The sequence below is a fragment of the Triplophysa dalaica genome, chromosome 1 (assembly GCF_015846415.1).
Source record: "Triplophysa dalaica isolate WHDGS20190420 chromosome 1, ASM1584641v1, whole genome shotgun sequence".
Lineage (NCBI taxonomy): Eukaryota > Metazoa > Chordata > Actinopteri > Cypriniformes > Nemacheilidae > Triplophysa > Triplophysa dalaica.
In genome coordinates, this window is record NC_079542.1 from 517501 (window position 1) to 537900 (window position 20400).

The 20400-nt window shown below is 38.1% G+C and overlaps 1 protein-coding gene across 6 annotated transcripts in view; it reads left to right on the top strand.

The window, feature by feature from the left end:
• The window catches only part of nrxn2b (neurexin 2b), a 401147-nt gene that overhangs the window by 361670 nt on the left and 19077 nt on the right, over positions 1–20400 (top strand). For 5 of the 6 annotated variants that reach the window (XM_056746323.1, XM_056746365.1, XM_056746330.1 and 2 more), the window contains 2 exons: positions 15228–15399; positions 15960–16049. In XM_056746323.1, the coding sequence (XP_056602301.1) occupies positions 15228–15399; positions 15960–16049 (262 nt within the window). The remainder of the gene's footprint in view (positions 1–15227; positions 15400–15959; positions 16050–20400) is intronic. The other variant, XM_056746355.1, reaches the window with a different exon arrangement.

The window sequence follows — 20400 nt, forward strand, 5'->3', positions numbered from 1 at the left end:
GGATACTTTACAGGTACTCTTTAAATCTGGAAGTGAAATACCGATTAGCTCTTTCCTTAATCTGCACAAAAATGGTTCAATTACTAGAATATATAACTGTCCAGAAAGTGGACAGCCTTGTCTGATACCCCTGGACATCCTGATAGGTGCACTCAATCCACCTCCAGCTTTAACCATAACAAATGCATTAGAATACAACAACTTTATATAAGATATGAAATTATCCCCGAACCCGAATTCTTTCAACACATTGAAAAGATATCCATGATCAACTTGGTCAAAAGCTTTCTCTTGGTCAAGCGAAAGAATCCCCATATTAAGATTATTACTTTGACTAAAATCAATCACATCACGCACTAAAAATAAATGATCCATAATTGTTCTATCTACCCTCCACTCCTGGAGATCTTCCAGGGGATAATTGTCTCATTGCATCAGAAAGCTCTTGCAAAGTTATTTTTTCATCCAGCGATTCTCTTTGTTCATCTCTCAACTGAGGTAGATCACAGAGCAAATCATCCACACTTGCAGCGTCACCACTCTGAGCATTATATAATTTAGAATAAAAATATATTGTCATTTCTCTCATTTCAAGAGGGTCAGAAGTTATAGTTCCATTCGGACGTCTTAGATGACACAACTGTTTTTGTAAAAAACTTTTCTTTTCCAAATTAAAAAAATAGGCACTAGGAGCATCCATATCTTTGATGGAACAAATTCTTGATCTTATTAATGCTCCTTTTACCTTTTCTTGTAAAAGAGACCCCAGTTCTCCTTTTTTCTTATTTAACCTTTCATTATTTACCGATCCCATATTATTTAACATGTCTTTTTCCAGAGATACAATGTCTCTTTGTAAACTTTCACAACTAAACTTTTCACTGTCTAACTCCTATATTCCTACTTCTCCACAAGTCTATTAAATCGAACTCATTTATAATTTTTAACAGTTGAATGCTTGACTGATTATGTGGCTCCTCTCCATTCCTATCAATTATAAAATTAGTTGTGCAATTCCAATCACCCCCAATTATCATGCACACAGTATCATCAATTTTCTGAATAACTGTTCTCAATTCCATAAAAAAATACCACACGCTCATGTCCATTATTAGGAGCATATACATTAATTAAAACAAATATATTTCCTTCAGACTCTACTTTAGTTAAAAGTGCTCTACCTTTTACAATTTCCTCTGTTGATAGAATTTTTACATTTAGATTTTTGGAAAAAAGAATAGCTACCCCAGCACTTGTGTTTGTACCATGGCTAAGAGCATATTTCCCTTCCCACCACATACCTCACTGAGTCTCATTATCAGTACTTGTATGTGTTTCTTGCAAAAAGACTATATCAACTCCTTTAACAAACTCTGAAATCATGCCTAATTTATTCCGATCTCTACCCCCATTTATATTTAAGGAACCGAATTTTAAAAGTTCCATAGAAAAATTAAAATAGAGAAAAACAAATGTGAATAGACACAAAGCATTAATTATGAAATTCACCCTGTGCATTTGAGCATCCTATTTTTGCACAGCTCTTTTTTCTTTCCGTAATTTAGCCAACGTCTTTTTCAGCCTAAACCTCTTCTTCTTGCACAGAGCTTCACAACTAACAACTTTCAGCATTGACACCACTGACCCTATGGATTTGTCTATCTCCGGGAAGAAATCCTTCACCTCAACAGTTTTTCCAAACGTCAAATCCAAAAAATCATTAATCTCCTGCACCGAATATGTTTCATCAATATTCTGCGACCCAAACTCAGAAACATCCGACACCTCAGACAATGTATCATCCTCCTTCATTTCATATTCCTCACCTTTTTCAACATCATTTAAGCTTTCAATATTTTCAATACAGATCACTTCGCAAGCCACACTTTCACTTACTTTCTCTGTATGTTTACTGTGTTCCAAGACCTCACGCTCTTGTACCCCATTCTCCACTTTTTCTCCTTCATTCTGATTTTGGTCTACACTTACACACGATTCATCCTTCTGAACGATACTCTCTTCATTAGACTGCGTTGTTGTATTTTTTACATTAGCGGCGGTTACTCCACTAGGCCCAGCGGCCTCCTCAGTAGTCTGAGCTCTATGTGGGCATGTCAATTTTTTGTGCCCAAGTTCCCCACACTCAAAACACTTCAAGCTACCCGTATTTACATAAAGCATATACGATTTTCCTTCATGCACAACTCTGAAAGACACGTCTAACTCTGGTACATTGAGAAACATAAACACTTGCCTCCTAAAAGACATCACATGTTTTAGTGCTTCACTCTTACATCCTAATGGGATCGTTTTAATCGCACTAGCACATTTACCATATTGAACTAATGCACGCTCAATATCCTCATTTCTAATAAACGGGGGGACGTTCGAGACATAGACTTTTGTTGTTGGTGTAACAAGCGGTGAAACAATAACAAAATCGCCACCTACCACAATCCCGTTGGCTATCAGGCGGTTCAGTAGCTTCTCCTCTTTAACAAAAACCACCACCGCTTTATTCATCCTGGAGGCCGAAGAAATGTTGTCATATCCAACCTCCTCTCCGACCGCCAGCAGCACATCCTCAACAGACACACCCTGCTCAGGTACACATCTGACTCCGTGACGCCGCGAAACAGGTGGTTCTCCACCCGCCAGCAACGACGCCATACCGGCGCCTCGGCGAACACCACTAATACGTGGTTTTAAACTCTACAAAAATAGTATGTCTCAAATCCCCTTTTTAGAAAGCAAAAAAAAAAAAAAAAACAGACCAAACAACAAAAAAACTATCAAAAACACCTCTCCGTAAACCCCTCACCACCACCCCAAACACTCCCAGTGTGCACCGGAAGTGAGAGAGAGAGAGACACAGAGAGAGAGAGACACAGAGAGAGAGAGAGAGAGAGAGAGAGAGAGAGAGAGAGAGAGACACAGAGAGAGAGAGAGAGAGAGAGAGAGAGAGAGACACAGTCCCAACTCCTCTCCTGTCCCAACTACACACACATCAGAGAAACATTCTTCCCCCAGTTTACAAACTTACACAAAGACTTTGACCAGTTTCAACAAAAGGATAAGATCTCATACATACTGGGAGAAAAGTCAAGAAGCTCAAACCTGCTGCAAGATATGTCAAGTCCTGCCACGACCAAAGAACAAGCAGCACAACACAACACAACACTGACAGGACAACACACACAAACTGACACTATCACCCTCATTGAGAACTTTAATTAAAACTCTTTTTCTGTTTATATTGAGATGTATATATATAGATTTTTACTTATAGACTTTTAATTTTACTCTATCTTATTTTTGATCTTAATCTGTATTTCTGCATGTTTATATTTAATCTTAAAAAAGATTTTATCATGCCAATAAAGCTCCTTTGAATCTTGAATCTTGAATCACAGAGAGAGAGAGAGAGAGAGAGAGAGAGACAGAGAGAGAGAGAGAGAGAGACAGAGAGAGAGAGAGAGACAGACAGAGAGAGAGAGAGAGAGACAGACAGAGAGAGAGAGAGAGAGAGACACGCAGAGAGAGAGAGAGAGAGAGAGAGAGAGAGAGAGAGAGACACAGAGAGAGAGAGAGAGAGAGAGAGAGAGAGAGAGAGAGAGAGAAAGAGAGAGAGAGACTCAGAGAGAGAGAGAAAGAGAGAGAGAGACTCAGAGAGAGAGAGAGAGAGACTCAGAGAGAGAGAGAGATTTTAATTTTAACAAGACTTTAATTATAAAAACATATCCTATTTCACCATACACTCTTATACCACAGTATTAAATAGTTTTCAAAGTTTTACGTGTTAAAGTTTTGACGTTATGGTGTAATAGATCAACTCTCAACAATACTAGCATGATGTTTAAAAACATTAAACTTATCCAGCCTTGCCAATGAAATCATGTTATCACGAACATGAGACCAAGTGTATTGTCTTTGTTCTCCATTAAGCTGTCTCCAAATATCAATTAATTCATGTGTTTTTTTTAGCTGAACAAGATGTTGGCGTGAAGGTAAATGAGGTTCCATGTGACTTCTATCTAAGTTGGACTCTGTGCAATTAAAATCACCACCTAAAATTAAATACTCATCAACAGCAACATTTTGTAAAACAGAGGATAAAGTATTTAAAAACAACATTCTCTCAACAGCTGAGGTTGGTATATACACACAAATAAAAACAAAAACAATATTTTCAAAAGAGGCTCTTACTTTCAAGAGTCTACCATTGATAACCTCTTCAACCTGATAAAAGTGTGGGCTGAAACTCTTAGAAAAGAGAACAGCAACTCCGCCACTTATTGTGGTTTTATGACTTAAAACAGCAGTCCCATTCCATTCTACTGCCCAGTCAGCAGCATTATTAACATAAGTATGTGTCTCTTGTAGCAGTATAACATCAATTATTTTCTGATGAATTACTTCAAATAATGCAGCTCTTTTGTGCATGTCTCTAGCACCATTCAGATTTAAAGTAGCAACATTAGCGTGACACATACTTATGGAAAGAAAAAAAGGAAAAAGAAAACTGTCCACAAAAAGAAACTACTAAAAGTCATGGAATTAGGCTTTCTCACTGTCATCATTATTAAGTTCAGAGTTGAGTTTCCTCACTATTTTTTTTAGCCTATACACCTCTTTATTTGTAAAGGAGCCCTCCATCATGAACCCCTTAGTATTATCTATAAACTGTTTTATGTCAGGAAAATATTCCTCAATGTGCACACCCCTCTTATTTTTAGTAGCTCTAAGGAACAGTTTAATATCATCTACCTCATAATGACGTCCAGAAAAATCACTCTGAGAAAGACAAACACTTGAATCAGATGATTCACTGTCACTTTCTGTTTCCTTGTCACTTAAGTCAGTCAACTCTGATTTTTTTGCGTGTCTATCACTCCGATTTTTACCACACTTCTTCCTCTTTAATGGGACTTTAAAATATGTCTGCACTGTTTCCATTGGAATGTAATCACTTGTATTTCCCACAGTCGATTGCAGATTATTAATGAGAGCATCGTGTACATGCATCTCCGTCTCAATAACGGCTACCCCCGCCTGAACATTAGACACTTCTAAACCAGAAACTGTGTTTTCAAGCGCTAATTCTGCAGCTTCAGTTACTGCGATCACAGGTAAACCATCATCATGTTTGTCCTCTGAGGCTCGTACCCCTGACACACCCGGAGTCTCGTCGGACGGCCCTGCTGCTGCATCGGGTTCAGAGTTATCGACTACAGCACTTCTGACAGCAACTACGTCACCATCACCTGGCGGGTTGTTCAAATTTTTTGCAGGACAAGCACGAACTAAATGACCAGATTGGCCACAACTAAAACATTTCATTTTGTCAGTTGTTATGTAAATGATGTAATCGTACTCATCAGCCCGAAAGTGCAAAGACACATCCAAATCAGCATCATCGTTCATAATCATATAAACGAAACGCCTTTTTCAACAGTACTCAGAAAAATAACAGTGCCATTATTCATCCTGGAGGCAGACAATATATTTTCATGCCCAGCCACCTCTCCTACAGCCAGGCAACATTTCTCCACACTAACTGCGGCCGCTACTATCACCCCATGACGGCGCTTCAGTGAACCCAAACATCGCGTGCGTGGGGCCGTCATGCTCCCGGTAAAACAGGTGGCACGCGGCCCAAAACAACTAAAATGTAAACCAAAAACACACAAAAACAACGAACAAAGAAAAAAGCCAGAAAAAAAGAAAGAAAAGATTCACTCACAGAATCCAACCGCACTCACAGCACGCAATCCGCACGCTCACGCTCACCCCAACAATCACACCGGAAGTTAGAGAGAGAGAGAGAGAGAGAGGGAGAGAGAGGGAGAGAGAGAGAGAGAGAGAGAGAGAGAGAGAGAGAGAGAGAGAGAGAGAGAGAGAGGGAGAGAGAGAGAGGTTTATAATGGCTTTATTTTTTTACACATTCCAATAACAATTTCTCAAAGTTATAAAATCAAAACCAACAAGAATAATGTTAAAACAAAAAAATTTAAATTTAAAAATAATCTGATCTTCATGCACAGTACATAAAACCTCATTAACACACCATGTGTCAATAAAAACCAACATGTTGTTTGTCAACATATAATAGGCAAATTCAACCTTTAGCCTACCAATCACTATCCACCTAAACATTACCTCTGAATCTAAAGTAGAAAGATTTAAACCTTTATTCTTTCGTGTTTTCCACACTGCCAGTTTAGCCACTCCAATCAAAAAGTTTAATAGACAGATTTTTCTACTATCTGAAGAACTATATTTCACACCTCCAATGAATATCTCTGCTGAAAAATCTTCATCAAACTTCCAAAGCAAACTTTTAAGCATCTCAAACAAATTTTGAAGTCTATTACATTTCGAAAACAAATGCTCTAAATCTTCTTTTGCCCCACAAAAACGACAATCCCCATTCACTGCTGTACTCAGATGTGACACATATTTTTATTCCCTCTTTTCTCCACTGTAATCCCTCTGGGAGTTGTGGAAACTTAACCTTCTCCCATTTGCCCATGATAAAACCTTCGCTCTTTGACCAATTAACCTTAGCAGAAGAGGCTTTTTCGTATAATATATTTTTGGTTAAATTTACAATGTCATCTTGTCCTGTAATAAAAAGTGTAACATCATCTGCATAAGCTGATAAAAACATTTTTGAATTACAATTAGGAATCAAAAATCCATTCAAATGTTTTCTCAATTTATATAATAAAGGTTCAATTACTAGAGAATATAGCTGTCCAGAAAGTGGACAACCTTGTCTTATTCCCCTTGATACAGACATTGGCGCACTTAAACCACCTCCTGCTTTAACCATCACATAATCATTGGAGTACAACAATTGAATATATGAAATAAAACCATCACCAAATCCAAAATACTTCAACACATTAAAAAGGTATCCATGGTCGACACAATCGAATGCTTTTTCTTGATCCAATGACAGTATTCCAAGATCATACTTGTTCATCTGGCTAAAATCAATTGTGTCTCTCAACAAAAAGAGATTATCTATTATTGACCTCTTAGGAATACAGTATGTTTGGTCATTTTGTATCAAGGCATTCAAACAATGGTTGAGCCTATTTGCTTAACACTTTGACAATATTTTATAATCAGAGCACAACAATGAAACGGGTCTCCAGTTTTTCAACAGTCCAAGATCCCCTTTTTTCGGGAGCAAAGACAGAACAGCTCTGCGACAACTTATTGGGAGTAAATTAACTTTGATACTTTCTATTAACACTTCATATAAATCGGGTCCCAGTAAGTTCCAAAATTGTTGATAAAAATCCACTGGTAAACCATCAATCCCAGGGGATCTGCCTTTAGCCAACTGGTTCAAGGCTTCTGTAAGTTCATGAAAAGTAATTTCACTGTCCAACGCTTTTTTCTGTTCATTTCCAATCTGAGGCAGTTCTTTAAGCAAATCTTCAGCACAATCAGTATCACAGTCTTCAGCACTATACAAATGTTTATAAAAATCCCCAGCCATCATCCTTATCTCTGTAGGATTGAATGTAATGGATCCATCTGAACGACGAAGATGGCACATTGTCTTATGGTGGATACTTTTTCTCTATAAATTGAAAAAGAAAGTACTAGGAGCATCCATATCTTTAATAGAGCAGTATCTTGACCTTATCAGCGCTCCTTTAACTTGCTCTTGTAAAATCAAATTCAGTTCTTGTCTTTTCTTTTTCAAACCATGACACTGTGTTGCTTCATTGTTGTAAACGACTTTCTTTTCCAAGAGTTCTATTTCTTTTTGCAAGACATCCATCGTTCTTTTTAATCTAGTTGATGAGTAACTAGTATAGTTTTGACAAAGCATTTTTATATTAGCTTTGCCAACATCCCACCATTGACTCAGGTTCTCAAAAGAACTCTTCTTTAATTTCCAGTTGTTCCAAAACAATTTAAAAAAAATTATCAGACACTTTCATCCATGTATACTGCCTCACTCCTTCATTTCTTATTCTCCATACATCCGTAAGTTGAAATTCCTTGGTAACTTTTGATAACAAAACACTTGACTGATTATGTGGTTCATCACCATTTCTGTCAACAGTAAAATCAATTGTGCCATCCATATGTCATCCATATTCCCTACGCCCAAAACATTCTCTCCCGTGTTTTCAACAACATTTACAGCTTCAGTAGCAGGCCGAGCCTTGTGTGGACATGCTAATCGTTTGTGACCAATATCGCCACATTCAAAACATTTCATGCTTCCGGTATTGGCATAAATCATATAATGTCTTCCTTCATACCAAACTTTAAAAGACACATCTAACTCCGGTTCATTTAAGAACATAAAGACGTGTCTTCTAAACGAAATTACATGTTTTATGCTTCGTTCTTACAACCAAGAGATACCGTGTTGATAGCACTAGCTAACTTTCCATAACGTGAAAGCGCTCTTTCTATCTCATTATTCTGAATGAACGGAGGGACATTAGAAACAGTTACTTTAATTGTAGGAGCAACCAGCGGCAAGACTGTAATAAAATCTCCACTTACCACGATTCCGTTGGTTATTAAACGACTCACTTGATTCTCTTCCTTTACAAAGATAACAACCGCTTTGTTCATTCGTGAAGCTGATGTGATATTCTCATAGCCAATCTCCTCTCCTACAGCTACCAATATTTCCTCAACAGTGGCCCCATTCACAGGCACACACCTGACGCCATGATGGAGGGACACAGGGGAAGCTGTCCGTTGTGTAAGGGACGCCATCCCGGTCTCACTCTCACTCTCACTCCTCCTTCACTCTCACTACAAAATCTTAATTATTTAAACTCAAAAACCAAAACAAAATAACAACAAAAAAATAAATAAGTTTAGGAAAAGTAAGTCAGAAAAGCCCTTGTGATACACCACACTCAAACGCTCCCAGCATGCAATGCGAGAGAGAGAGAGAGAGAGAGAGAGTTCCGTGATGAACAGTCACACTTTTTGTGAGCTGCAGAAATATAATGAAAATTTGGGAAATTGACCTTTTAATACAGACAACTGATAGTTTAAAAAGAACCTGATCACTACTAGAGCAAAATTTTGAACATTTTGAGCAGATTTTTTTTATCCTGCCTCGAGCGGAGACCGTTTTCAAATTGGGGCCTGTGTGGAGATTGTTAACAGACTGAGTTTCAGAGGAGGAATCAACTGGACCGTTGGATAAGAACTTGAATGAACTTTTGATGCCATTGGATATTTTCCTGATACGGATCCTTGTCCTGTCTTGAGCTGAAACCCTTTTAAATCCAGACTTATATGAAGTTGGACACAGACTGAACATCAGAGGAGGTATAGACTGAACTATTGAAAAGGAACTTAAACGGACAAATTTTAAGTCTATTGGAGATTTATTTGGATGAAGGTGGACATTTTGATCTTGTTTTGCTGTCTATATTTATCAATATTATTAGGATGTTGTATTTTTAAGCTTTATAAACACATAAAGTATGCAATAGGAATTTTGAAAACAAACAGATCAACAGTTTTTTCAGTTGAGTGTTTTCATTCTAAATTCAGCCATGGCAACAGCAGCAGACTGGCCCCGCCCCTTTGTTTACTCTCAGAAGAGCTCTGAACAATCAAAGCAGATCCAGAGACAGAAACAGATTAGGGAGAATCCTGAAACATTGTTTGCTGACAATGATCACAATACTTTGAGTAACTTGCTCTTCTTCACTGAAAACAGCTCTTTATGGCACACTGCTTTTTGTCAACACTTCAGCTTCATCACAACACAAGGCATATGTAAATGCAGACAGATCTTGATATTTGAAGATGAAGAAAGAAATGAAGATTCAAGAATTCTATAGCTGAACATCTATCAAAATGATCCAAGGATCAGATCCAGCCCTTCGTTCATTTAGAGTGGACTCAAAGATCGAAACAAGCTCCATACAAAAACATGAAGATCTTACTACTGACTCTTCACCTAAAGACATCCAACATACAGCAACAACTACAACAGCCTTAACTCGGTCTCCCATGAAAAATGAAAGAGCATTTTTCACTCCTGGAGATGGATATGGTGGAACTAAAAGAATTCATAATGTCAGAATGTCTGAATGATAACAGCAACATGGAGCAACTTAAAAAGAATATAATGACTCTAAGACAAGAGCTTGAAAACTTACAGAGAAACAAAGAACAGATGTTAAAGGAAGTTCAACAAACCAAAGAAGAACTGAGAGAAATGAAGTAAATTATGGGAAAATAATTGACCGAAATTAAAGCAGAAATGCAGGAAGAGCTTTTTATCTTTAAATCAGAACTCGAAAAGAGAGATGAAGTGATAAACAACATGAAGGAACAACTTTCTCAGGTTCACACGTGTAGAGAATCTTCTGCTAAACACCCGACCTGTTCAGTAATCCTCGCGGAGAATCATCAGTCACGTCCGGCGGATGAGAGTCAATCCTCATCAGAAGACCGCAGCACCGCTTCAGACAACACTGCTGAAACAGAAGCTCTTATTCTGATCGACTCCAACAGGAAATATGTCAACCAGAAACTCTTATTTCCAAAAATGAAAGCACAGAAGTTCTGGTGCCCAAACACAAGAAAGGCTCTTCAGATCCTGTCTGATAAAAATCTGAATGAAACCTACAAGCACATCATAATCCACACAGGGACCAATGACTTAAGAGTAATGGAAGGTCACGTGGCTCCTGCACTCAGAGAGGTGGCCATCAAAGCTTCAGAAAGATTCCCTGAGACTAGAATAACCATCTCCACGTTACTGCCACGGAGTGATGTGGCATTTCATGTGATTCAGGGAAACAACGCAGAGCTCTCCAGAAGTTGTGGACTTATTCCAAATGTTTACCTCGCATACCATAGAGACATTCGGCCTCATCATATGTATGACAATGTGCACCTGAACAAGCAAGGAGTACAACTCTTCACAAGAGTGTTGAACAACACAGCACTTAATAAAAGAGAACACAACCGAAATCCACACAGCAAGAGCAGTTCACAGACAGAACGAAACATCCTCCCTTCATCAAAGAGCAGAGAGAACTCCACTCCTGCATCTTCATCACAACCAGAGAGCTACGCCGCAGCCGTCCAACAGACACCAAACCCTGCCGCTGATGAACTCAACCAGATAAGACATCTACTCAACATCATCTGCTCCAAACTCGTGAAATAACTCACACACACACTTTTTATTATCTATGAAGTCATTTCAAATTAGTTGTTGGAATATACAAGGTTTGCACTCTTCAACTTTTGGAAACAAGACAATAGACAGAGATTTACTTAGCAGTATAAAAGATGTAGACATTGCAATATTTCATGAGACCTGGTGTCGGAGTAATGAGACTTTGCACTGTCCAAGAGGTTACAGAGAAATGATTGTGCCATCACTAAAAAAATCCCAAATAAAATGTGGCTGTGATTCAGGAGGAATACTTACATGGCACAAAGAGAATATAAAACATCTGATAAAAACGGTCAAACCTGAAAATTCATTAATATGGCTTCAAGTAAAATCTATTCTACCCCAGAGTAATCTGTACCTCTGTGCAGCTTATCTTACACCTCATGATTCTCCATATTACCAAGAAGAATGCTTTCTTAACCTACACAAAGACATCTTATACTTCCAGTCCAAAGGAAATGTTCTTATATGTGGTGACTTAAATGCAAGGACTGGAAGAGAAATGGATAATGTTAATACCAAAGGTAATGATCATATATTTGGGGACATCATGCGCCAGTCAACACCCGTCTTTACTTCAAGAAACAGCTGTGACAATGTCATACACAGAACTGGGAAGCAGTTGTTAAAGCTTTGTAAATGTCTAGGGCTGTACATCATAAATGGCAGAACCAGAGGAGATTCTTTTGGTAGATTTACTTACTGCTCCAAACTAGGTGCCAGTGTGGTTGATTACTCATTGACAGATATTGAGCCAAACTTTATTAATGCATTCACAGTCAGACCTCAACTTCCAGTTTCTGACCACTGCCAAACACTGCTTTACCTGAAGCAGTCGTTTGATGGAGTCAGAACATCAAACAAACAGGAAAAACTGTTCCCTTTAAAACCCAAGTTTGTTTGGAATCAATCTAATGTCGAACATTTCACAGAAAACATGAGCAGTCCTGAAATACTAAAACTGCTGGATGAATTTATGTCCAGAGAGTTTACTCTAGATACCAATGGTATTAACTCAGCTACACATGATCTTAATTATATATTGCAAACATTGGCGACTATATCTAACATGAAACAACAAAATATTCATAAAATACATAAAAAAAGAATAATAGAAGATGTTTGGTTCGATAAAGAATGCAAATGTGCCAGAAAAGAGCTTCGCCAGCTTGCTAATAAGAAACATAGAGAACCAACCAATCAGACACTTTGGCTCAACTACTCGAATTGTCTGAGAAACTATAAAAAACTTATTTGTAACAAAAAAGATAAATATTATGAAGCTAGAATTGCGGAAATTGATGAATCCATTGACCAAACATTTTTTTGGAATCTCTTTAAAAAATCTGAAAGCCCCAGACATATTCAGACTTATTACTAAAGAGCAGCACAATTTGGAGCCCTTACTTTAAAAACCTTTATCAAAAAATGAAACCTTCAGACCTCAATCAACCCCAAATAGAAACAAAGGAGAAATTAGAAGATCTAAAGAAAACAATAAAAAAATACCAAAACCCATTAGACACACTCATCGCAACTTCAGAAATAACACAACACATCAAAAATCTTAAACTCAAGAAAGCATGTGGACAAGACAACATTAGTAATGAAATGCTGAAACACAGCGGCCCTTATATAATTCAAGCCCTAGCAAAACTATTTAATCTGGTGTTAAGGTCTGGAAACTTCCCTGAGACCTGGTCGGAAGGACTCATCACCCCTATTTATAAAAAGGAGATAAATTTGAGCCCAATAATTACCGGGGATTTTGTGTTGTCAGTAATCTTGCAAAGCTTTTTTGTAATATAATAAACAGCCGAATAGTTACATTTCTGACAAAATACAACGTCCTAAATAAATCACAAATTGGCTTTCTTCCAAAACAACGGACATCAGATCACATCTACTCTCTCCATACTCTAATCAACAAAAATCTTAAGGGCAAACAAAGAAAGATATTTTCATGTTTCATTGATTTAAAAAAAGCTTTCGACTCTATTTGGCATGATGGTTTACTATAAAAATTGTTAAAAATTGGAATCGGTGGAAAAACATTTGACATTATTCAGTCAATGTATGAGAACAGTAGATGTGCGGTCAAACTTGGAGATTTCAGAAGCATTTTCTTCCAGCAAGGTCGTGGAGTGAGACAGGGATGCGCTCTGAGCCCGACCCTGTTTAATATCTACATAAATGATCTGGCTGAAAGTCTGGAACGCTCCAGTGTCCCAGGACTTACTCTGCATGACTCTGAGGTTAAATGTCTGCTCTATGCAGATGATCTGGTGCTGTTATCCCCGACAGAAGAGGGACTTCAGAAGAGCCTGTCCCTGCTGGAACAATACTGTGAGGAATGGGCTCTGACAGTGAATCTAGACAAAACCAGAGTCATGGTGTTCCAAAAGAAGGCCAGATCTCAGGGAAACCAACACCAGTTCATTTACAGAGGAGAAGTCCTCCAACACACCACTAGTTACACGTACCTGGCATTGATGTGTCAGCATCCGGGTCTTTTGCTCTGGCAGTAAAAGCTTTAAGTGACAAAGCTTGTAGGGCATTTTATGCCATAAAAGCACGATTTGGCAAATTAAGCTTATCAATTAAAACATGGTTAAAATTATACCACGCAATCATTAAACCAATTCTCTTATATGGAAGTGAAGTCTGGGGACCAACTTTAAATTTTCAAAATTGGGATAAAGGTGTGTTAGAAAAAACCCATTTGGAATTTGTTAAGAACATCCTAAAAGTAAACAAAGGCACACCTAACCATGCCTGTAGAGCTGAAATAGGCCTATACCCCCTAAACACTGAGATACAAAAACAAGCTCTTCAGTTCTGGCATCATCTCAACCAATCCCATTCAGAATACATTCAATATAAAGCCTTACTTGCTAATGAAAGCCCCACAGTATCTCATCCTCTAAACATACTCACAGCACAGCTAATAAATGAAACTCAAGCTAAATCTGACTCGAAACACATCCCTGACATATACAAAGAGATTGACAAACATCGTGGAGATGGTGGTCTAGTGGGTTAAACCACTGAACTGGTAAATCAAAGGTTGCTGGTTCGATCCCAGCATCCACCACCAGTGTGTCCTTGAGCAAGACACTTTACTCCATGTTGCTCCAGGGGGATTGTCCCTGTAATAAGTGCAATGTAAGTCGCTTTGGATAAAAGTGTCTGCCAAATGACTAAATGTAAATGTAAATGTAAATCTCAAGTATAAATATGATGAAAAATTAAAAAAAGAATTTGACCTTCACACCAAACTCCAGTGTTATTCTGCCCTGAATAGAACCACCAAAATGACAAACTACTTATCAATAAAACACTTTCAAGAAAGACAAATCCTTTCAAAATATCGTCACTGTGACCATGATTTAGAAATAGAAAAAGGAAGACATAAAAAATCCTGGATTGTAAGAGAAGAAAGACTTTGCAGACACTGTGACCTAAATCAAATAGAGGATGAGAAACACTTTCTTCTTGTTTGTCCTAAATACACCACTACAACAGAAACATTTTTTCCACAATTTGAAGCATTGAATCGTTCATTTAGAACTATAAGTGATTCAGAGAAACTCCACTATCTGCTTGGAGAAGATGACAGGGCAGCCAAACTACCTGCAAAATATGTCTATACTATTCACCTTATACGAAAAGGATAATTCATAAAATGTGTTTTATTTTATGAAAACAATGTATTTTACTTATTTTCTTCATGTACTTTTATTTAATTTTATAGATTTACAAACTGTTTATTTATTTTTTATTGTAGTGAGGTAAATCAACAGTGATACTGTCATATTTTATTTGCAAAATGCTTTGGCAATACTATATTTGAAATGTCATGCCAATAAAGCGACTTGAACTTGAACTTGAGAGAGAGAGAGAGAGACCGGTGACCTGAAGTAAAGGACATCAATCCCAGGACATTAAAGTGAAAGAGATGAGTTATGAGTGAACAGAAACAAACGACTCATGGATCTAACCTGTCTGTCCGTCTGTCTGTCTGCAGGAGCGAGGGAGGGTCGGGGTTATATTTAACGTGGGGACGGATGACATCATCATCGAGGAGAGCGGCGTGATGGTGAGTGATGGGAAATATCACGTGGTGAGGTTCACACGGAGCGGAGGAAACGCCACACTGCAGGTGGACAATCTGCCAATCCTGGAGAGATTCCCCTCAGGTGAGCGCACGACACAAACTCAACACAATGATGTCATGATGTTGAAACAAATCTCACGTTTCTCTCGCATTCTGTCTGTCTGAGTTAGTGAGTGAAGATGTTTTCTGCCGAGTTTATCCCACGTCACACCCAACTTCTTCATGAAGTTATGATGTCACTTCTGTGATGATTTCTACACACACACACGTGTGGATTTTAAAGCAAATCTTTGTGAAACTGTGAACCGACACCACCTCAGAAATAAAAATATCCAGTGACCCACTTATCTTGGCAGAGAGGATTGTGGGTAAGAAAAGTGCAGAGCAGAGATGTGTTTGGATGAGGTGTAGAAGAGGTTGGTTTGACGCAGAAAACATCTTCCTCACAATGAATTGTGACTTTCAGATGTGGACTGAGGCTTAAATGCTGTGTAATAGTCCCTAATAAAACGCTAAAATCACCCATAAAACTGCTTAACTCATGTTTAAAAGAACCCTCCAGACCTCAAAGACCTGCTAAACCTGACCTCTGACCTTTGACCTTCCAGATTGTAACCTGTTGAATTTGTTTGTTCTTCAAAGGGAACTTTGATAATGAACGGCTGGCTATTGCTAGACAAAGAATCCCGTACCGACTCGGTCGGGTAGTAGACGAGTGGCTACTCGACAAAGGTAAAGAAACATCACCAAACGCACGACTGAAGCAATGTCTAAACACGCTAAACACCTCCGGCTGAAGTGCGGTCCTCTCCGAATCTCCATTCTGTTTTCATTTCTGACCATTGACACTGAAAAAAAACGAGAGCGAGACGAGACCGCACTTCTCCAGAGGTTTAATCTTCACATAACCTCCCTTAACCCCAACAAACTCAAATCAGAGTGGCCAGAAGTTAAAGGGACTCTATTTCACCACCTTCGGTTTTAACCCTTTGAGTCCTGACGCTGCTGTGCCGTACGTAAATCCTTTCTGACGATGAGTTCCGTTAAAATAAATTCGAAATTCTTGCTAAATAATCAGCAGATTTAAATAGTGGCAGCCATGAAATGAGAGAATTACATCATGCGTTCGCATCATACAATAAATGTTAATTTTGTGCAAAGAAATTTTCAACGTTTATTTCGATATCCGTCAATATTGGATGTTTCGTCGTACACGCACGGCGGACTGCAGTTCACTTCCGTTGGTGATTTACTAATGTCTAATAGTATATTAAGAAAACTTTATTTAATTGACTTTGTTAGTATAATTTATAATATTGTATGGTATAATTATTGTATTAAATTAAGGATTTGTTGAATTGTGTTGTGTTTTCATTTTATTAAATAAACTATTTGTGGAATGTGTTCAGTAGTTCGGTGGCGTTTAAAGAAAGCGTATGGTGCACTGACACCTAGCGGTTGAGCTTGATATTGCAGTCCAAATTTTATAATATTAGACTTCTCGTTTTTTTGTTGTTATTGTTATCAAAATTAATCTACAGTCGCTCTAGTTCTGCGTGTGTTAACATGAAGTGTTGTGCTGTCGTTGTAAATTGAATTTCTTGCCGGTGGTGATTGACAGATGAACAGAAGTGAAGCTTGGTGTCTGATGACTCAAAGGGTTTCTTAACTGATGTAAATCAAGATCAACGTTCCTCTAAACCCTGAGGGCCGAAGCATCTTTATATCTCCAGATCTGGAGATTTTATGTCTTCTGAATGTGAAGCCCTCAGTCATAACTCTGTTCTAAACACACATAACCAACAAAACCGCTTACAAATAATCCATGAGTTAAAGACACTAACACGCACAATGTGTCCATCAATTAATAAATGTTTCTGAACCGCTCGGACGTGGTTTTTATGTCAAATGAATCAGATGTTTTTGGATTTTCCAGTCTTGAAGCATCCGTGGAGAGAATACTGTCCCTTTAACATTTCTTCCTTCTATATAATCAATCAAGATTTCTCTACACATGATGTGTTGACTGACTGGGTTTGCAGTTTTCTGTTCAGTTGTATGATATTCACATGAATGAATCAAATATCATCGTGTTGATCTTTCTGGCTCTGTTGGAAATGATTTATGAGAAACATAACTAATGAAAACAAGTCCAGACTGCACATGCGTGACTGAGCGGGTCCTTCACACATCCTGATAGATCTGAGAGAGAGAGAGACGTCTTATCAAATGGTTAGATTTAAGAAAAGATTACAGAAGACAATCACAAACTCTCCTGTAGGATGAGATCAACATCACAGACATCTCTCCCTCCATCTCTGTGTGTGTGTGTGTGACGTTGAGCTTGATGACACGGAACACAGTTGTAAAGCAGTGATGCTGCTGGTCATAAATTCAGTCTGGCAGCACTTTCACACGACTCAGTGAAGAGGAACAAAAGTGTTTAACAGCTCCAGCAGAATCCATTCAGAGGCCTCTCTCTCTCTCTCTCTCTCTCTCTCTGTCTCTCTCTGTCTCTCTCTCTATCTTGCTCTCTGTCTCTCTCTCTCTCTCTCTCTCTCTCTCTCTGTCTCTCTCTCTATCTCTCCCTCTATCTTGCTCTCTGTCTCTCTCTCTCTCTCTCTCTCTCTCTCTCTCTCTGTCTCTCTCTCTCTCTGTCTCTCTCTCTATCTTGCTCTCTGTCTCTCTCTCTCTCTCTCTCTCTCTCTCTCTCTCTGTCTCTCTCTCTATCTCTCTCTCTATCTTGCTCTCTGTCTCTCTCTCTCAAGATTCAAGATTCAAAGGAGCTTTATTGGCATGATAAAAGAAAATTTACATTGCCAAAGCACAAGATTAAATATAAACATGCAGAAATACAGATTAAGATCAAAAATAAGATAGAATAAAATTAAAAGTCTATAAGTAAAAATCTATATATAAAAATCTCTCTCACTCTCTCTCTGTCTCTCTCTCTCTCTCAAATTCAAATTCAAATGTGCTTTATTGGCATGACAATTGTTACAATGTATTGCCAAAGCATTTATAACATGTACAGTACATCTAGAACAGATGAAAAACAAACAATATACATCACATCAAACAATACACATTTAAGAAGAAACAAAACCAACAAACGAAACAAAAACATTTTTTTGATTTCAATTGATTTCAAATTTGGGATAGAATTTCCTTCTAATGTCCTGATAGTTTGGGCAGTTGATGAAGAAGTGTTGTTCTGTCTCTACATCTATCTTGCTCTCTGTCTCTCTGTCTCTCTGTCTCTCTCTCTCTCTCTCTCTCTCTCTCTCTCTCTCTCTCTGTCTCTCTCTCTGTCTCTCTCTCTATCTCTCTCTCTATCTCGCTCTCTTTCTCTCTCTGTCTCTCTCTCTGTCTCTCTCTCTCTCTCTCTCTCTCTCTCTCTGTCTCTCTGTCTCTCTCACTCTCTCTCTCTGTCTCTCTCTCTCTCTCTCTCTCTCTCTCTCTCTCTCTCTCTCAATTCAATTCAAATGAGCTTTATTGGCATGACTGTGAACAAACACAAATATTGCCAAAGCATTGAGTAATAATAAGACATATAGTATGAACATTAAAAAAGAAAGCAAAAGATAAAATAAAATAAAAATAATAATGACACATTGCAACAATAAAAATAAATAAATACATGTACAAGGACCCAAACTAACAATGGTATCAATATGATTTAGTTTTTATCTCTCATGTTATGACAACAGAACAAGTATTGTGCAGACAGATCAATACATTCCACCATTTCTCCCAAAAGATATGATAGTTTTTCTATATCATTCACTCTATGGAATTCAGGATAAACATTTCCTATTAAAGTAAAGTACTTCTGTCTGATGGATTTATATTTACTACATTGAGTGAGAAAGTGAAGTTCATCCTCCACAACAGCATCAGTGCAGTTTGAACACAATCTATGATCTCTGGATGTCCAGTTCTGTCTGTGTCGACCGGTCTCTATACACAGACTGTGATCACTGAGGCGATATTTGGACACAAGCTTTCTCTGCCTGTAATCTTTCAGTTTTATTAGGTATGGTGCCAATTTGTAATCGGTTCTTATTTTCCGGAAGCAAGTTAATTTGTTTACGTCATTGATCTTATTTTGCCAGTAAAGAAGATATTCTTCTTGAGTCGTGTTTAAAATGTGTCTGAGTTTAGACTGTCTGAACTGATCTGATGAGTTCAGCTGATGTTTGTTCAGGAGGTGTAGGAAAGGATCGTTCTCTGGATGTGATGTATTATGTCTGAAAGCGCTATGATGGTAGTTGTCTGGTGAACTCTCAGATAAGTGAAACCAGAACTTAGATGACCTCTTCTGGATTTCAGACAGGAGAGGAAACTTTCCAAGTTCTGCTCTACATCCCAGATTTGAGGTATTTCTGTGAGTTCCCAGGATGTTTTTGCAAAACTCAAGTTGGAAAATTTCCACTGGACATTTGTCCCAGGATTCATAGTTCAGTTGGAATTTGGGGCCCCAGATTTCACTACCATATAGAAGAATGGGTTTGATGACCCCATCAAAGATTTTCAGCCACAGTCTAATAGGGAGGTTCAACTGAAAAAGTGTTTTTCTTAGACCATAATAAACTCTACGGTCTTTCTCAGCAAGTTCTTTAATTGCCATGTTAAATTGTCCTGAAGCAGAGATGGTCAGACCCAAATAGTTATAGTTTGTCACATGACTAAGAATTGATCCCCCAAGTGTAAAAATGTATTTTTTCTCTGTAAAACGACTTTTCTTTTGAAATATGATTATTTTGGACTTGTCCATGTTTATTGGGAAGGCCCATTCACTGCAGTGATGTTCTAGAACTGACAGACGTTCACGCAAACCTTCTTCATTTGGTGACAATAGCAGAAGGTCGTCCGCATACAAAAGACATTTCATTTCTCTGCCATCAAGAGTTAAACCAGGACTAGAGGATTCTTCAAGCTTTGTGGCCAATTCGTTGATATAAATATTGAATAAAGTTGGGCTTAGAGAACATCCTTGGCGAACTCCTTCAGTGTGTCTAAAATAGTCAGTTCTTTCGTTGTTGATTTTGATGAAACACTTGTTGTCCTTATACATGTTCTT